The sequence below is a fragment of the Zonotrichia leucophrys genome, chromosome 4 (assembly GCF_028769735.1).
Source record: "Zonotrichia leucophrys gambelii isolate GWCS_2022_RI chromosome 4, RI_Zleu_2.0, whole genome shotgun sequence".
Taxonomy (NCBI): domain Eukaryota; kingdom Metazoa; phylum Chordata; class Aves; order Passeriformes; family Passerellidae; genus Zonotrichia; species Zonotrichia leucophrys.
In genome coordinates this window covers 44,828,116-44,845,974 of record NC_088173.1, presented here as the reverse complement: position 1 = coordinate 44,845,974, position 17,859 = coordinate 44,828,116, and the positions used below count along the sequence as shown (strand labels likewise).

The 17,859-nt window shown below is 39.8% G+C and overlaps 1 protein-coding gene across 4 annotated transcripts in view; it reads right to left on the bottom strand.

Annotated features, from left to right (window-relative positions):
* Nucleotides 1–7,212: 7,212 nt before the first annotated feature.
* The window catches only part of SLC7A11 (solute carrier family 7 member 11), a 64,829-nt gene continuing 54,182 nt past the window's right edge, over nucleotides 7,213–17,859 (bottom strand). For all 4 annotated transcript variants that reach the window (XM_064711546.1, XM_064711545.1, XM_064711547.1 and 1 more), the window contains 4 exons: nucleotides 17,299–17,395; nucleotides 14,124–14,273; nucleotides 12,204–12,381; nucleotides 7,213–7,412 (listed from right to left, as the gene is read on the bottom strand). In XM_064711546.1, the coding sequence (XP_064567616.1) occupies nucleotides 7,345–7,412; nucleotides 12,204–12,381; nucleotides 14,124–14,273; nucleotides 17,299–17,395 (493 nt within the window). In that variant the 3' untranslated portion in view covers nucleotides 7,213–7,344. The remainder of the gene's footprint in view (nucleotides 7,413–12,203; nucleotides 12,382–14,123; nucleotides 14,274–17,298; nucleotides 17,396–17,859) is intronic.

Below are 17,859 nucleotides of genomic sequence, written 5' to 3'. Positions count from 1 at the left end.
GCAATTTACTTTAGAAACAGCATTTAAAAAGAAGTTGGCATGCATTAAATAATGCTTCATTGATTGTCTTAAACTTGCAACACAGGAGTGTGGCTCTGCATCACTAGCCCTAAAGAATACACACATGCATGTGTATGTACACACAGAAAATTGTTTGTATTATAAACGAGAAAGCCAAATGAAAGCAATGCAAGCCAAATATAAATGCATCTCAAGTTGCATCTTGAAAAATCGTGAGAAAACCCAGCAGAATGTGCTGCACCACTCTGTAGTTTGTATGTAGGCATATTCCTAACATGAATGAACTGCAATTTCTCCATGACAGCAGCATCCAGATGAGTTCTGTTCTTAGGGCAGATGCACAAACCCCTCACCAGCAAGGCAGGACAGGGAGACAGTCACAGGCTGCTGCTCCTTCCTCCCTCTGCCCAGATAAATTTTTGGCTTTCAGGTCCAAATTCGGTGTTCAAGACCAGAGCCTTGGTGCAGACATCCATTGCCAAGAGCCAAACAAATTATATCAGGGAATTTCTGATTCTTGAGTAAGCAGTTTTTTCTGAGGTAGGAAGAACATCAGTGTTTGCGTGACCACCTAAGCTTTTGACTAGCACATAATGATTTCATTTCTAAAAGCTTAGTGAGTGCACAGATGAGCTATTTTATTACCCACATGGGTCTGCTTTAGCTAAAGGCTTTATGTTTCCATTTTAGAAAGGTTTTTGAACAATTTTTGTTCAAAATATGGGTAAAGGAATAAAAATGGGGAGGATGGATTCAACACAAGAAAGAATTATTACCATGAGCTACAATCTGAAGCCTTTCAGCAGACACACACCACTAAATAAATGTGACAGTGGTGCAGCACTGTATGCTTTTCATCATCCAGATGCCTCTGTATGATCCAAAGCAGGGCTGCATGAGACTTGCAGTCAAATGCAGTGCTGTCAGAAAGGTAGGATCAATCATCTCTGCCAACCTGACACTACAGGATCTGATTTATTCTGCCTCTGACTCCTGTATTTATTACAAAATCAAAGGCAGGGTTTAGCATTAGTACAAAGCACTGGAGTTTTGTTCAATAGTGAGCTGTTGCATGTGGAACAAGCATCAAACTCCTGATGTTTAGTGATTCATTTTAAATATATCTGGTACGTGAATTAGCAAACAGAGATGGGAAATACTAACAGCAGCCAAAAGTAATTTATGAATATTGAATTGCACTGTGCAGTACCTGTAGAGAAAATACAATGAGAATTCCCTTAAAAGCTTCCTTGTCTGCCCCAGCTTTCAGAACACCTGAGGGAGCTGTCCTGAATATAATGCTTGAAAACAAAGGAAAGAAATATGAAAAAGAAAAGGGAAAAAAAAGGAAAAAAGAAAAGGATAAAAAGGGGGGAAAAAGAAAAAAAGAAAAAAAGGAAAAAACAAAACAAAATGAAAAAGAAAAAAAAAAAAAGAAAAAAAACCCAAACTCAGGAAACCTGAAATGTCCCTCTAGAACAGTAAAACAGATATTTTTTAATGAAGCTATTGGTAATTGAAAATATGCAAGTAATTAAGTATACATAGAAGGCTAATCATAAAATTCACTGCTGTGCATGTAGTCTTTCAGCTTGTCCAAATCTCTCACTATCCCCACAGAGTTTTCATAACCTTGAATGAGTTTTGCCACATGCCCAAATTTTCTAATGCCAAGTTGGCCAAGTCAGGACCTCTAATCAGGTGTTGGAGTGCAAGTGCAAGGATTCTATTAAAACACCACACCCTTGATACCTGAGAGGAGCTGGGCATTTGCTGTGATAAACTTTAAGATCCTCTGGCTGCAATCTGCAAACAAAACTATATGAGCCTGTTAGGAGAGAGCAGCTTGGAACCGCTTTAGAGCTTTATGTGACCTTAATTTATGACTGTGTTGTTTTTACAGCCTGAAAAACCAGTTTTCTATGACATGACAGCTTTTAGGTGAGGAAAAATAGGAGGTGTAAAAAAATAACAAGCAAACGGACAAGAACAGCACCCAGCTTAAAATTAAATACAGATGTTTCAAAGAGCTGACTTGCAGAGGAGACACTGAATAGAAATGCTCTCAGTGAAAATGTATTTGTAGCCTTCAGTCAGTGTGAATGCAGAAGAAAGCACTGGGGAAATCATCTGCCTAGGAGGTCACGTTTATACCTCTCAGATTTTCCTCATTTTCTCCCAGAAATTTTGCCAAATGTGGAAGAATGCGCACTTATATAGAACCTGAAACATCTCAGGCTATGCACTCATGGTGTGCTGGGCTGTGTCATGAGCCCATCTGAAAGCCTGCATCCAGTTTAAGCCAGAGATCCTGCCTTGAGGCTTTTAAACACCTTGATAGCATGAAAGCTCAAGTTCCCAAGAAGAGTTATTCATCTGCACCAGTCTGACTGCCTTGCTATGCATATTCATTGATGGGCATCGTCAGAAATCAGCTGGAAGTCATAATTAAGACAAGCCAGCATTGCTAGCAGCAAATTATAGACGTGCTTTAGTTCCAATTACACTGTAATGACTGAGTGGCAAAGAGACATTGGCAGCTGAAGCTGCATCAAACAGCTTTCTTCAGGCAGAGCCAAAGGTGCAGGGTAAAATTAGAAGATCCCGTAACATTTAACTTCTCATAACTAACAGGGAGGGGGGGAAAATAAAAATCGCATTCACGCACATTCACACACAAAACCACATTTAAAAAACAGCACTAAAATTCCTATCTAACAGTTTTACAAAACAAATGAGAGAGGTGATTGCAAAAGCCAGCTTCTTTTTAAAGCCCAGGGTTCCAACTTCCCTCGAAGAGAACAAGCTCTGGGCTCAGCAAAGGGCCTGTGTGGAGCTAAGGTCACCTGCTCACATCCAGCTCTAGGGGCTGAGGTGCACCACGAAGGAAGGGATGGCATTTCCCTTTCAAAGGAGATGTAGGTGAATTCCTGCATGTGAAAAAGGCCTGTGGAAAAGCTTGGCAGTGGGAACATTTTGTAGCCTGTGTTGGGAGCAGAGAATGAGCTAGAGGAGCATAAAACTGACTGTTGCCACAGCATTTTTAGAACCGTGTTGGATCACCCCCAATAGCATATTTAGAAAATATCAAAGCTTTGGTATGCATCACAACACCGTAGACATTGCTGTTATAGGGAATATGAAGAGGATCCAAACTCTCCTGATAAAGTTAATCCTTTGTTGGAAGAGGTGTTTTATCCACTTGGTTCTTTGCACTTCAAGGAAAAATTATTTCAAACATTTCTTTGAATAAAGAAATAGGAAAGCGAATGTAAACAGAAATGGTGTCCATTGTTGACATGTCCCCCAAGAGTTCCTTGGCAAAAATACCATAGAAAACAAATTAAACATGGACTAACACACAGAAGAAAATTCTACAGACTTCTGAAGGCAAGAAAAAAATTCCATGAGTTTGCCAAGTCTCAACAAATCCCCAGAGGTGTTGAAGGCGTGGAGGCTTCCCGCAGTTACTGCAGACAGCACCAGAGAGGAAGGGTTCAAAGGATGCAGGGGGACGTTCAGGGGGCGAAAGAAAAATCACAAGTGATGTCTTCTACAGAAAAGGCTGGAGATATCTCAATCTGCCATCTCCTTTGGACAGTACCAGCCTTTCCTGAGACCTTTCCTGCCGGGGGAGAGCCAGGCTAAAGGGACTCCACAGCACCTTCGGCAGGACACAAACTGGCATGGGCACAAGCACTAACTTTTAGGATGCTTGTCTAGCAGAAGAGTCTCCAGCCTCAATCTGCCCAATCACCATTAGGAGTCATCACACATCATCCTGCACTGCCCCCTGACCACTCCTGCCTGGGTTCAAATGCCAGACTTCACACTTGGCATCCTTGGCAGACATGAATACAGCTTGTGTATTGGATTTCAGTATATTCGTTACCTGCACCATGCTCTGATGTCCAAGCTGTCTGTGGTCTGCTGGTCATTGAACACAATATTTGATAGGTACAATAACAAAAGTGAAATATCTAATTCCTCCTAAGAAAGATCAACAGCTATTTCTCGAAGACTTATGCTAATTAAAATCTGCTTGGATTGTGATGTATGGCTAATTTTTAAGTCAGAAATTCTGGAGGCACAGAACATAATGGGAAATCATCTTTATCTTGTTATATCAATTATGCACCCTGTGAAAATAGGTAACTACTACTTTCTTCTGTAGAAAAATACTTGAAAACGATTCTTAAATTGAAGCCTGATTTTCCTGTGAAAATAAAAAAAGCAGGAGCATACGCATTCAGACAAAGAGTTATATTTATATACATATAGTGAAAGGCACACGAACCTTTGGCAAGCAAAGTTTTTTGAGTTTTTTTTCCATTCAGATTGAAAAATACAGAAGATGTAGTGTGGTCAAGAGAAGCCTCTGTTTCAATTTGAATTGAAAATAAGTAATTCTTATGGGGGAATCTTGATGCTCCAGATTAGGAGATGCAAAGGCATGTCAGCCCCTTCAGAGCTTCAGGTGCTGAACAGTTTCTCTATCTTATACTAAACCTGACCTGTATTTGCTACTCACAGAAGATACACATTTCTCTTGCCTTCAGTGAAATTTTTACCTATACCCCAGAAAAGTGACAAATTCAAAGAAGAAAAAAAAACCAGCAGCAACCACCTAAACAAACAGGAAGATATCTTTTGGCACATCCAGTTGATATACAAGTGCAAAAGGCAAGAAAAATAAGAACTACTGAATATCTCCAGAGAAATGGTCTCATTGGCTGACCGCCTCAGGCCCTAATAAGAAAAAGTATATATAAAGTTTATTCTTTATCCTAGAAGAATTTCCTCTATGACTCTGAAAATAAATACTTAAAAATCTTATAAGAGAATGTGATGCTTTAAAAAATATGTTTTTCCTCCATTTCTGAAGATATGCCTCACTTTCAAGTGCAATAAAAATCCTTAATACTGATTTTCATCATACTGTGGAAACCCAATTATATTATTTTGTATTGCTTTTGCATGTACTAAAGAAACTAAATCTGAAATTAAAATCCCTGTGCACCTTCAAAAACCCCAGATTTTTATTTTCCATGTATTGTTTTTCCTCCTAAAGTATACAACTTCAACAAGTCCTAGGATTTCCCTTGGGATAAATTAACCCTTTACATGAACTAAAGCTAGTAAAGATATGTTCACTGAATCAGGCTTCAGAAACATTTCTAAACTTTAAAGACCACAATGGGAAAATAAAGCAACATTCAGTTATATTTATGGAGCCCATTTATTTCTACAAGTTAACACTGCCAACAATCCAATTTTCAAGTAATGTGGCACAACAGAAGTGAATAGATGGGAATGAAACAGAGTGAAAAAGTCACATCCGCTGTGGCTCTGGAAGTGGTTTGCTCTGGATCCCATGCACTTTGCACTCATCAGGGGAGGAATGGGTTAGGTGCACTCCTGCAGGGTGCCAGACAGTTTATTTCTGCCAGAGAGGAGCAGAGTTTGTGTGCTTTGGAGATGCTCCATGGTGACAGAGGCCAAACCCCAGTGAACGGGGATGGCCTCAAAGGCAGAACTGTGACCCAAAGGTAAGTACTAAATAAACACACCCACTGTCAGCACAAAAAACCCTCTCAAAACGTTTGCCTAAAAAAAATTTCAAATAACACTAAATTACTGTAAACAGAAAACATTTAAAGAAAAACACTATTTGCAAAATGCTTTCTGTGTCTTAAATTACTGCTCTTCTCCTTAAGCAGTTACGTGCATTTCCCTACTTTTGTGAAATTCCACCACAGAGATACAAAATCAAAAAACATGTATACATTTAAGACACATTAGGCCTTTAAAGCAGTAGATATTCTGGATATATACAACACATATACAATACACAGTCTCCCTTTACTGTAGTGGTCTGGCTACTAGTTGTGCTTTTCTCCCAGTTTAGGAAGTTAAATGTTGCTTAGTTCCATAAGAATTTTCATGAAACGTGACCTGCTGAAAGCAGACAGCTCAAATAGTAGTGCATTCAATAGTTAGGTGTTATGGTCTTAACAGAGGGATAATAAACCTTAACCTTAAGGTTGGGTATCATTAAGAATATAAAATTCAATTTCTAAGTATTAAAAAACTTCTTCAGCTATACAATTATCTTTTTAAAAGGGCAAAATTTCAGCTCACATTTGAGCCAGAGTTCAGCTCAAAAATAGCTCTGGAGATTAATTTCATTTTATTTTATCTGTTTTGAAGGCCTTTCTCTGTTTCTGCTGAGATAAAACCCACGAGAAGACAGGAAAAGCACATGTTCCTCAGTGTTCCAAAGCTCTGTTAACTGGAGTGTGCTTGAGTGAAATGCACACATCCTACTCAAATCAGCAAATCTGCTGTAGCCTGCCTTATATATTACTCATAAGAAAATATTGCATTTATTGCCATATCTGTACCATTTCCCACCAAGTGACATCTATTTCTGCCCACCAACACTGATATACAACTTTAAAATCAGGTTTGCCTGACTGATAACTGCAGGATCATATGCCCCTAGATAGGGAATATTCATACAGCAGTGGAGGTGATCTTCAAATATTTTGATTCATTTGAAGGTCAGTGCTCAACTTGTTGGATTTTGTGTGTGTAGGCACACAAACACTGGCAAAACCAGTGATCAATTCCAGCCTGGTAAAAAAGTTAGTGTGCATAAAATTACTGCTAAAATTCCCATGCTAAAATCGTTCTGCCCCACTGGCAGAAATGTTGAGTCTCAGGAGATGTTTCTGTTGGCTACGGTTTAAGAACTCTGGAATGAAGAAACCTGGAGTTTGCCACCACAAAGGTCTGAGGATTGGTGCTCCTGCATCTGTGCACTGGGGCTTCCAGCAAGCCAAAAGAAGTCAAATCAGGCTGCCAAAGAGAGTGGTGGGAAGAATGTAGGATGTGAAACTCAGCAGCTTTACCTCACCCTTGCTCTGGTGAAGGTTGAGATCTCCAGGGACAGAAAGCAAGATTCATCTTCACAGTACACCGAGCTGTTACACATCACTTAAACCCATCTCCAGTGACAAGGCAAACAAAATCCCAGTATGATGAACTTACAGTCTGTTAAAATAATACACTGTTACCAAAAAAAAGAGTAAAGAGTTCCCTCGTAGCACAAGTACTTGCTTTCTACATATAGATCAACCGTGTCAAAAAAGTGTTGCAACAGCATCATGGAAGACAGTTCTGGTGAGGGACTTGTTCGGTATCCATTGCAACTGTGACTTGTTCCTCCAGTTTGCAGCATGTTAGGAAGGGAGATAAATCTCCCTACTCTTTTTATTTCAGGTAGAAATGAAACACCAAGCCAAAAGCTGTGCATGATGATCATGATTTTTGATTTTCCTCTGCTGGGATGACTTCCAAGAGGATTTGCAATGTTGTGGTTACCCTGCCTGCAAAGATAAAAGCATATACATGGTAAGATTTTGCAGGGGAGATTAAGGAGGAGAGGTCAGGAAAATTATCTTAGCTTCTATTCAGGCTGCTTGCACATAGACTTCACACAGGTCATATACATTTATAATTTAAACTCGACATTTTCCTATTAACTGTTTTCCATGCCTCTGATCCAAGGCTATGCATATACAATAATAATAGAAGGGTATGGATGTATAATCTTATTCAATAAAAGTCTGCATGCTTTTAAAGGCTATCTTAAAAAAATTACTACTCTGCAGAACTGCTTAGCTTTATCAAGATTTTATGTTGAAATAAAAGTCTGGAAAAATTCAAATAACTTAACTTATCTGTGCCAAGACCTGCCTAAGCAAAAAAAAAAAAAGTCACTCATCCAAGTAACTTCATGTTTTCTTTTTTTCACTCTGAACAGTTATTTCCTTCTGGTGCTTTTGGTGGTTTTCTTTTTAGGGTACTGTTGCATAAATGGCACAGTTAATTCTCGTACAGCACATAGAGAATAGTAAAAGAACATTTTTTTCCAATTTCTTTCACTTATCACTCTTTCTTAATATCCTATTTTAAATAAGCAGAAATTGTTGAAAAGAAAGTTCTCATTTTCCTTGAATGTCTGGCATGAATGTTGACAAGGACACAATGCCAGAAGGGTAAAATAGTGCAGCTCACAGAAGATATGAACTGAAACCGTTTCTCTGTCTCCTGTCTAAGGCAGATTCTACCATCCTTTCCTCTTTTCTCTGGATGTCACCAGTTCAGTGCAAAGCCAGGTTGCCCTTAGACTATAAACAGACAGGGGCAGAAAGGCCAGGAGTCTCCAGGCTTTGCATTTTGCTCCCATCTGCTTTCCCTACCCGTTGTGGGGACATCAGAGCTGGGCTGGGTGCAGCAGGGACCAAAGACAGCAGCAGGAAAACAGCAAGGCTTCACCCCTGCCATCCCAGCCCTTCCAGCTCTGAGGACAAGCAAAGGGAAAAAGAGAATTTCATGAGGCTGAGCAGTGGCATGACAGTTCTTGGGAAAGGGCACAGCAGCAGAAGGAGATCCTGGGCATCTCTAGAGCTGGCTGTGATTCTGTTCACCTCAGTGGACATAGCCACCAGCAGCAAGACCTTGCCCAGCTCTCCATTTCCATGCAGCAGTTTTTCTCTCTCCTGGGGTGAAGCCACAGCGGAGCAGAAAAGTTAGGGGAGCTGGCATTCTTTGCATTTTTTTGTTGCAATACACCCAGAATAAATCAGTATAAGGAGCATTTTTCCCTATGAAAATGTCCCAATCTCTTTCCAGTCAGTACCTACCTCTATGTGGTCTGCTTGGAGCAGTACCTAGAGTTACAGGACCAATACATTTGTCACAAGACAGCTTAACATGCCATGGCAATGCAGATGACTTCCCTAGCCCACTTAAAATCCTAATTATCCCTTTTTGAAAAAATTCACTGCAAATGGGTCCCAGGGGACAACCTTTATTAAAAAAAAAAAAAAAAAAAAAAACAACCAAAAAAAAAACAAAAAACCCAGACTTTGTATCCACACAAGCACTACATAAAGTTTAGGTGAGGAAAGAAAGCAGGATTTTTATCACATATATATGACTGGACATGAAATCTGTAACAACAAAATGTTGAGATAATCTCCCATGGATCCCACCACAAACTCGACAAAGAGAAGCAAATTGAGCATATAACACTTTGTCCTAAGCGAACAAGTGTCATCCTCTGGAATTGCTAAATAACCCTGGCAGATATTTTTCTATATAAAGAGATCTCATTTCCATCAAGGGCTCAGCTATGAAAAAAAAAGTAGGATTCAACTTTTTACCTCTTTGCAATTCAACTCATTGTAAAGGAATAGATGTTTTTAAGTATGAGTCTAGGGTTGGGTTTTCAGCTGGAGAAGTACAGATAGAAGCATTCTCATGCTGGTAATGCATCCTTTTACACACTGATTTGCTGCTTAGGATTTGCTAGGTCCCACTTTTTTCATTTTCACCTTAGTTTTACAAAAAGAAAGAATGCAGTTGTCAAACGAAGCCTGTACCAGCTGAAAATTGTTTGTCCCAGCACACCTAGTTCTACAGCAGAACTAGGAAGAGGACAGAACAAAATGTTATTCTCATTGCAAAACACCATCCCAGAATCTACAAACCCTGAGAGCTGTGAAGTTACCTCTTGTTCAATGCAGCAGTTGCATAAGGAGAATGGGCAATGTAAATGCCCTAAGTACAGATCAAAGACTTTCAGCCTTGGGAGGGGATTCCTTGGGTAATCCATTCCAGGGCTCTGCTGGTGTGATCAGCCTGAAACTCCTTTCAGAAATACAGGTATCTTCTTCAGGCTGGCTCTTTTATGCCACTACTCATTCTGGCTGCCCAATATCCCTTTCCTCTGATCCTTACAAAGCCTATTTGGGATATTCCCTCTGACCTTACATGGGACTGATCTGTGCCCATGGGCATTTGCACCTTATGGGGTTTATGAGCACAGCTGGGCAGCTGAACCAGTCAATGCCTCAAGGAGGTGACTTTTCAAAGCCCCACACCAGTTGCCCATGTGCTGATCTGGGCACATGGAACAGCTTGAAAATAGTATTGGTAGCACAGCAGTGTGCCCCGACTAGCAGGCTGCTACTTCTCCTCTGGTACCACAGGAAATGCTTTGGTCAAGTCTAAGTAGATTGGATTCATCATTGACATTTGTCAAAAAAAAAAAAAAAAAAAAAAAAAAAAAAAAAAAAAAAAAAAGTCATTTATCTTCTCATAGAAAGCTACCCAGTTACAGTTACTCTGGCAAAAATCTACCTCTTAAATGAAAACCCCGGGTTTTTTTTATGCTGTCCTTTACCTTGTGTCAGGAGTTACACTTTCATGCCCATGCAAGACATATTGTTTCAAGGTTAGAATATCAAGCTTGCAGCCGCCCAATTTCTCTTCTATATCTCACAGAGGTACCTTAAGTGAATTTATCCTCAATCAATACCTTTTGTAAATGTTCTCAGGCTCCCAAAATAATGCCAGCTTAATGACTCCACACAGAAGGTTTATTGCTTCTTTTTAGGGAAAAGAAAAATCTGTTTGTTTCACAAGTAAATCTCCACTCTGCCCCTGCTCAAAACTGTCAGCATCAGTTTTCTGTCATTACTGGTTGTTATTTTGGGGATAATAATTGCAAAGAAAACCAGCTGTTTCCCTCACTGACTGGCTTCTGCTGCATTCCTCTCTGAGCCAGTACACCATGCCCATCCGTAGATATGACACAGGCACACAGGCTTCTTTCTAGGAGGAGAATTTTGTGTTATCTGAAATCTAGAAATTATTCACCTTCCTTGTCACAGCTGGCAGAAAAATCTTCACATCTATCCAGTCTACCTTAAAGAGAAGACTATTCTTTCTCTTGCCCAAGTAATGTAGTTCAACACTGTCATCCCGTGGCCAAAGATTCAAGCAGCTGTATTCCAAAACCTCTGAGACACAACAGAAAATGCCAAAAAATCTCCTGAATTTTGATGAGGGGAAAATTCCTACACCCTAAATGTCAAGACTGAGAGATTATAAACAGACTAAACCCCAACTATTTAATAGAATGTCCTTCTGCGTACAACTGCTTTAATTTGTACTGAAGATTTCTACCCATTCCGAGGACAATGCAAGTAATTTATAACATTTTTGCTATAAAATTAAGATTTTGCTAGTGCAAACTAACACCTTTTGCTGTAAATACTTCCTGCCCTATTGCCTATGGACTTCCCAGCATGTATTGAGAGGGAAATTCACATATTCTACAGAAGATAGGATATAACTCTATAAATTATTTATATTGAGAAAATACATACAACTGGTTATACTGTAATTACATATAAAAGCACTATTCTTTTCTTGAGAGCAGCTCATTTTAAATCATCAATTAAGACTGAAGCACAGAAGACAATATGCACTTTTAATTCAGCATCTACAGAAATCAACTAGTTTTAGTTAAAGATTTCACAGGCTGAGTTTTAGTTTTGCAGCAAAATAAATTATCTTTTTTTGTTGTTTAATAAATTATCCATCATTCCTGAAATACCTTGCCAATAGTCTTATTTGATATTTTGAAAATTCCCTTTATTTTAGAAGCCTATCATCCTAGTAACAAAAAAAGTGAAGAGCTGTAATAAATTATAAATAAATACTGACTTCTAATTGAATTGTCTCAAATAATCCTTCTCTAACACATCAGAACTTCCACAAATCCTTTCAAAACCTTTCAGAAATGGTACAGAAAGTATTCTCAGTGTATTTCAGGCATGAAATACTACCAAGCCAAGGCACACAGAAGTCATTCTTCATGAAGCAGAGAAATTATTTCCATAGAGGCCACGGTATATGCTGCTATCACCCTGTCAGGAGCCACTGCTAAGGACAGTATCCCCATGAACCCTCACCTGCCTGAATCTTCCAGACACTTCCAGCCCCATTTCAAACACTCCTCAGTGGTCCACAGACACATGGTGTCGGCAGGGAGCACCAAGCTCATCCTGATAGCACACCTGTTTTGCTCAAGATTCCAAACAGATTCTCCAAGGAGTGCAGTACTGTCTTCATTAGCATGGAGGCAGGGTCAGGAGAAGGTGATGGTGGTTTAAAAGGAATTAGATGTTTGTAGGGGAGGGCAGGAAAGAAGCATCAGTCCTTTAAAGTCAATCACTGGCTGAGGAACAGCCCTGCTGTGAATGTCCCTCATTAGTCAGGGGACACTGGACTTACCTAGAAGGACTTACCACCCCAGGACTTACCCAGAAGCTTTCGGAACCACTTTGGCTTGTTGTCCCACACAATGAAGAGGTAGTAGGCAGGAATGCCTGTCAGGGTTATGGCAAATCCAATCCCTGTGTTCACTGGGTCAGAGTAAAGCGACAGCGCCACCATGAAGAGGCAAGTGAAGGAAAACAACGCTGGAATAAATAAAGGAACCTGAAAAATAGCCACACAAAGGACCATTAAATAATAAGGTCATTGTAAAGCAATGACCAAGGTGTTTAGCTTTCCATGAGATGTAAATTGGATAAGACCCAGCAGTAGAGGACAGTTCTGGAGAAATAAGGGTGTCTGGAACAGGCACACAAAATGTCAGTGACTGCAGAAGCCAGGCCCTGCCAAGTGCTATGCAGTGAGTGCCACAGAAGTGTCTTAATTACACTCTAAAACACTCCAGTGTTTTACTTCCTTTAAAATATAAGGACTGTAAATAAGTTACACTGTAAAAGTCCTTCCTCTAATCCCCCAGCATATAAGCAAGCAGCTCTAACCACAGTAAAGATTTCCGTTTTGATAATTACCCATTAGAAAACATTTTAAAACACAAGCAGGAGCTCAAGTCACCTTTTAAAACTATTAGGAACATATTGATTTTCTTCCTAAGGTAAAAATCAAAATCTAGCAGGAAGAGAGCAAATTAAACAGCAATTTGATTAGTGATAAAGATATTTGATAGTGTTATGCACCTGATAGGGATTGAAAAAGCACTTTCTGACTGTATGACTGATGGTATTGCCAGTGTCACTGCTGAAAGTACACAAAGTAACCATATCAAATTTATTTGCTCAATTTTCAAAAACACCAATACAATCACTCTCTTAGCAAGTCTCTGAAGGAAATGCCTACAGGCATGGCTTATGAGACATTAAGTGTAATGGAAAATTGAGAATTCCTTGGAGATTGTTCTCTTCCTTTCATGCCTCAAAGCATTACTGTTCTTCTTCTTTTGTGTACTGTCAAAGCTTTTCTTTTGTCAAAGCAAAATAGGCTGTACTTGTTTACTATTATACCTCCTCATTTACTAATATACCTACAAGAATGCAACAATACACATTCTTAGTTCTGCACAAAATAGTTGTCTTGGCAGCATCTAAACAGAGATATATTTCCCAGTTTTTTGATGATGGATATTATCTTTCTAGATACACAATGGGACAACTTATACTTTGTATGATGCTACTTAAAACAAGCAAGAAAAATAGCAGAACCAAGGCCAAAATAGATACTATTCAAGGGGCTGGACTATTAGCATTTTCTTTCAGGGTTCACAATAACTCTGTCTGCCAATCCACTGCAAGTGCCAAATATTACAATAATCACACTGGCCACTTATTTGCACAGAAAATTGGCATACTTGATATTGGACAGGCAATGGCATAAATGCCCTCTCTCATAAATTCTTGTGCTTGACATGACTTTTTTGATCATGTTATTGTATATTTGATCATAAAATTATCCAGGCCTTTATCAAAGGAGACATTAAACAGAGGACTGGCTGAAAATCAGGTTGGCTCAAGTAACCCCAATATTTGCAGCCTGAGCCCTCTGTGGCTGCAGAGTGCCTGCCGTATTTTCACACAGCTTGCATCACACAGCCTGAGCACAACAGACAGGCAAAACTGAGCAAATGCCTTCATCTCAGCACAGCACCTTCAGTCTCTCTCCCCAAGCATAGGCAAGAGGGAAGAATTCTTTTCCAGGATGGAACACAGCTGGGGTAGCACTGGGGACCTTGCAGGAAAAGTCTCACTCCTCACAGGAAAGCCCTGTTTTCTCTTAAATCGGTTTTTTCCTGAGAAAGAGGTTAGCCTGTTACATCAGAAAATGCTCCCTTGCTGTCTGACTGCAGGACAGAGAGGAGGGAGGATTCATGTAAAAAAGTAGAGAGCAGATGTTACCTTGAAAGGACGAGGCATATCAGGACGTTTATATCTGAGATAAATCAACCCAGCAACTACCAGTCCAATAAAAAGCCACCTGGCAAAGCTGAGGAAATTCAAGAGGCTGTAGAGATCCCCGTTGAATAACATTATCATTGTGAGAGGATGCTGCAAAAGAAATTCAGAGCATAAGAGGGGTTTAGTAGATTGATCTCTATTATTTTACAGCGGCGATGTCAAAGTTTTCCTCAGGGACAAGCAGCACAGCCTTATGCACACACCTGAGTGCCACAGACTCCAGGCTTGCCTTTGTCATAAAATCAGGTGTGTGATCAATGTCTAGCTGTCCCCTGAGACCATTTTGGATCAATATATATCTGTCCTGGGTGGCCACACATAGTCAATACAGATCTGTCCCCTGTGACCCAGAATATAAAAATACACAGGCACACTGCACCACCAAAGTGCTGGAGCACCCTGGGCAGCACTCTCGTGGGATATAAGCTCACTTCAGGTTTACTTGCTCATTGCTGATGTAAATATAGGAACAGTTAAATTTTGGTCACATCTAATCATACGAAAGCAGAAGTTTCCAGGTGTTTTGTGGAAGGAAAAAGTCTTAGTCCCCCAGGCTTCACAGGGGAAGTGAGCAAGGAGGACATGGCAAGGGGCAGCTCCACACCATGAGATGCCAGCTGGGCACACTGGGCTGCCACCAGCTTGGGTTTGCCTTTGTCCGGACTTGCTGAGTGTAGACTTACTGCACATTGTAAATGCAAATATTTATGAGAAGAAGGAAGAATTTAGCTGTCACTCAGGTAGCTACTGCAGAGCAAGAAGGAGAGAGGACACCAGAATACGCACAGCTCCTCACTAAAAAACTAGTCTGAGATACAAGGCTTCTGTGGGGCAGGCGGAAGGTTATGTACAAACTAGTGTTTTGCTGTGGGTTAGATGGTTAGGGAAGGCTACATGGATCTATTTCAAAGGAGTATCTGGAGAAAAAAAATGTCCTTGCATTTGGGCATGAAGGAGTAAGTCAAATTCACCATATCTCTCATTCTTCAGCAGGAGGGAAGATCTTGGAAGTGAGGGGTTTATAACAAGGCCACAGGTGAAATCAACTGCAGATGCAGTAAAACACTGGGCTGAATGTTTACACATAGAAAACTAACTTGTATTATTTACCTAGATTCACAGCCACGCTCTCCCTTTTTTCAAAGGAGTGCGGACAACATGGATTTGAATCAGAAGACTCAATATTTCAAATGTGGGTCTCTGGCCTCCAACCTGTAATAAAGTACTTGGTTCCCTACATATAGATAGTAAGCAAACTCCTATGTAAATGTCAAGGGAAATTATACCACTGAATTGTATTGGGCAAGGTTTCTTCTCTGCAAACTCAACCTCTAAAAGCTTAAAATCTGAGTCATAACTAGAATGCAAGCTATATACAATAATGAAAGTGAAGGAGAGCTATCAAGAGAAAATACAAAAAAGCAGGATTACAATCAGATAGCTTGATTTCTATGAGTCACTATACACATCTATCAAATTCCTCCTCATGTGGGTAAGAAATACTTCTGGTCCAGGTAGCTCAACTTGCAGACTGAGATGCAGATTGAAATGCAGGCTGAGCTCTGTGCAGAGGCCTGAGAGAAGAGGCCATGAATAGCCAACTTTTGAGGCAACAAAAAATGGTCAGACTGGAAAATTTCTCTAGCAACATACACACATAAACAGATTTCTTAATAAAAAAAAAAAAAAGGTGTTGGTTTGTTTTGTTTTGGCTTTTTTTTTTTTTTTATTTTAACAAGCCTCAAGCGCATGCTCATTTTCTCAGTTTATCCTCAAAAGCTCTTTCCTTTTTTACAGTGTGTAGAACTTGGAAGGAGAAATAAAATAGGGAAATGCTAAAATTACTATTGATGTAGAATATATCCTGCCATTGCTCTATTTGCAGTAAGGTGAGCTAAAAAATTGCAATCTTTGAAGGAAAGCCATCTTCATACTAGAATCTGACTTTTTCAAAGGAAATCAATGCACTGGTGTAACAGGACCACATGCAATAGCAGGAAATGTCTGTCAGGAAAAAAAAATAATATTAATACGTTTTGTGCATTTCATTCCACAAAAAACAGTCAATGCAATTTACCCACAAGGTATGACTACACCCAAAGAAATAAAATGCAATGTAAGTGTTTATGGAAAATTAATTTCATTAAACTCTTTCACCATAATCACACTGCCTAATTTTCAAAACTTCAAAGCCTATGGTTATATGTGCACATATAAAATTCAACAATTCAGTGGTGAGCTTATAGGCTTCAAGAGCAAAAACCAATTTAAATTCCACAAGGATTTGCTCTTAGTAGCATAGACTCATGGGTGCATCTTTTGCTTTGGCTGAGAGTCCTTAAATATGGCAGAGGCTCATCCAGATACACTGCAGTCATTGATCCCCAAAGTGGGGCTGAATACCCATGAATATGAAGACTGCACGTTAAGTGAAAATCTTCCTGGCACTATGAAAACTGAACTTTGAAGTTGGCATTTTGGCATTCAGTCCTAACATTTTACCATAAAATTTAGTCTGCAAAGCTAACACATGGCCAACATTTACCTTTGCTGCTTATTTTAGAAGTCTGTAATAGGATTTCCACTGAAGCACCAGTGGTTTTCCTTAGAAAACCCACAGACCATTTTACAGGCTCATGTTCTCTCATTTTTTAATCATCACTATGCTGGACAGCTGAGGGTTCTTCCTCCTTTATCTTAGTTGCAAAACTGCTTGCATTTTTTTACTAAAAGATAGTAAAATGAGCCCTTAGGGTACTCCCAGATGCTGGTGTTTAATTTATCTTTCAGTTAACTGAATCCCTTTTTTGTTTGTTTAACTAGAATTTGTTTCTCTGAAAGGCAACTAGCTCACCACTAGCAGGTCTTTAGAAATTAGAAAAGAGCAATAAGAAGTGAATTAGATTGCAGTGAGAGGCAAGAAAGCAAGGAGGAGATGATGGAATAAGAAAAACTCACAAATCTCATTCCTCTTTCTCCTGTCCTCCACCCTGCCCAAAGCCCATGTTCACATTAACAAATGAGACTCAAGCAGTGCCCAAATTCTGTTTGAATACTCTAGAGCAAGCCTTGTAATATGAATTCTAGTGCAGGAACATTTGTTTGTATGATTTACCAAAACAATGACAGCTGGCAGAGGAGTGTGCTTGCGGACATGAATCATGGAGAGAATTTCTGGAAGGTGACCCTCACGGGATGCAACGAAGAACATCCTGGTGGGAAATAAATGTGGACAGACTTTAAATGTGCTCATTACTGTGAGTACACAAAGTGGCTCATGAAAGTCACAGAGCACAGCAGAACTTCTTAGTCTTGTTTGAGGTGTTCTAAATGAAAGCACTGGCAGGAGAAACCCCCACACAGAAAGCAAAACCATCTCTGAAGGTGTCCCTTGACTGGTGTTGGGAAGGAGTTAATATTTTCCCTCCAGTTTTCCTCCTCCTTACATGAAAAAAAAGCAGCCATTGATTAAGGGCTAGCCTAGAGACATTCATTTCCAAACCATTCAAAGGATTTTTAAAATAGTACCCCACACAAAGTGAGAAAAAGCCCTACACCTGGTAAACAGTGTAGTCATTCATCATATCCCGCTACAGGAATAAACCTTACTCTCCCTTCCCCTTGCTTCCATACCTTCAGTGTGTCTCCCAAGCCCTGAGCCCCAGGAACATCAGCA